Source organism: Eimeria mitis, genomic scaffold (genome assembly GCF_000499745.2).
Source record: "Eimeria mitis Houghton genomic scaffold, Emh_scaff1277, whole genome shotgun sequence".
NCBI lineage: Eukaryota > Apicomplexa > Conoidasida > Eucoccidiorida > Eimeriidae > Eimeria > Eimeria mitis.
The window spans coordinates 7,639-8,838 of NW_013568556.1; the positions used below are offsets into that span (position 1 = coordinate 7,639).

General features: G+C 52.5%; 1 protein-coding gene across 1 annotated transcript in view; it reads right to left on the reverse strand.

Annotated features, from left to right (window-relative positions):
• The window catches only part of EMH_0033600 (uncharacterized protein), a gene marked incomplete at both ends in the record, with an annotated part of 5,035 nt that overhangs the window by 2,608 nt on the left and 1,227 nt on the right, over positions 1-1,200 (reverse strand). Inside the window, 3 exons of the mRNA XM_013494765.1 lie at positions 141-260; positions 508-627; positions 889-1,008. Coding sequence (XP_013350219.1) covers positions 141-260; positions 508-627; positions 889-1,008 — 360 coding nt within the window. The remainder of the gene's footprint in view (positions 1-140; positions 261-507; positions 628-888; positions 1,009-1,200) is intronic.

Consider the following 1,200-nt stretch of genomic DNA (forward strand, 5'->3'; position numbering starts at 1 on the left):
TAGGCGCCGATAATGAAATGACACAACAAAACTGCCTCGCTGCATACAACTCTCCAACAAGTTTGCAATGCTACACACTGTACCACAAGAGTCAAACGATATTGTCCACTTTCTGCACAGTGGAAAGCAGTGCGACAGACATGAGGATCTGCGAGAACTAGCCCTTGGAGGCTGCTCGTTTGTGTCTCATTTTCACCCTCAAAAGGGTGCAGCTGGCCGCCAAGGGTGCCGGGCACTCCGTAGACAGATGGATAGTATGCCTGACGCAAGACAAGGGACAGCTCAACTGAGGTAACTGTACAAGGCGGCAGCAACTACGTCACGCAGCAAGACTGCCTCGCTGCATACACCCCTCCAATAGCAGGCGGGCATGGGGCAAATCCACGAAAATACGAAGGAAATACTTGTGAAATAGCGGTGGAGCATTCGTGAACGCCGAGCGGATAACTTCAGATCCGATGCCACGTTGTGCGCTTTGTGCAGCATTTAGAAGGAGGTGCAACTCACGTGAGGATCTGGGTACACTTGCACTGGCCAACTGCCCGTTTGTGGCTGCCATCCGCCCCCGAAAGACTGCAGCTGGTCGCCAACGCTGCCGGGAATTTCTGAGGTGGAGGGCACGTCTGCCTGAAACAGGACAAAGGGAAAGCGAGAACTCGATTGGGGGATGTATATTCGGAGGGGAAGCCCAAACCCTGCCAGAAGGCAGGCCCGCTGTGTACACCTCTCCAACAGCAGAAGGACGTGCTACACGCCTACACGTTTTACGCAAATGCTGAATGTAATATCTGTAAATTTCTTATCAAGTATCAGTATTGGCGTGACCAATACCTGCAACCTTGAAACCAGAATGCGCAGTTTGCTTGCAGTGGGGGATGTTCGACTCACGTAAGGATTTTGGTGCAGTACCGCCGGCCACTCATCCGGGTGTGTTTCCCACTTGCCCCCCGAAGACTGAGACTGACTGCTAAGGCTAGTGAGCATTCCAGGATTGGAAGCCGTGTCTGCCTGAAACAGAAGAGAGCGCAAACAATAGCTGTATTGGGGTAGCCGTATCAGGTGGCGACAGCTAAACACCAGAAGAAAAGCCCGCTGCACCGCGGCATACACCCTCCAACAACAGACGGAACGGTGCACCCTTTAAAGTAATGCTGCAGATAATAACTGTAAATCCCTTCCCGCACATCCGTGAATGCGTGA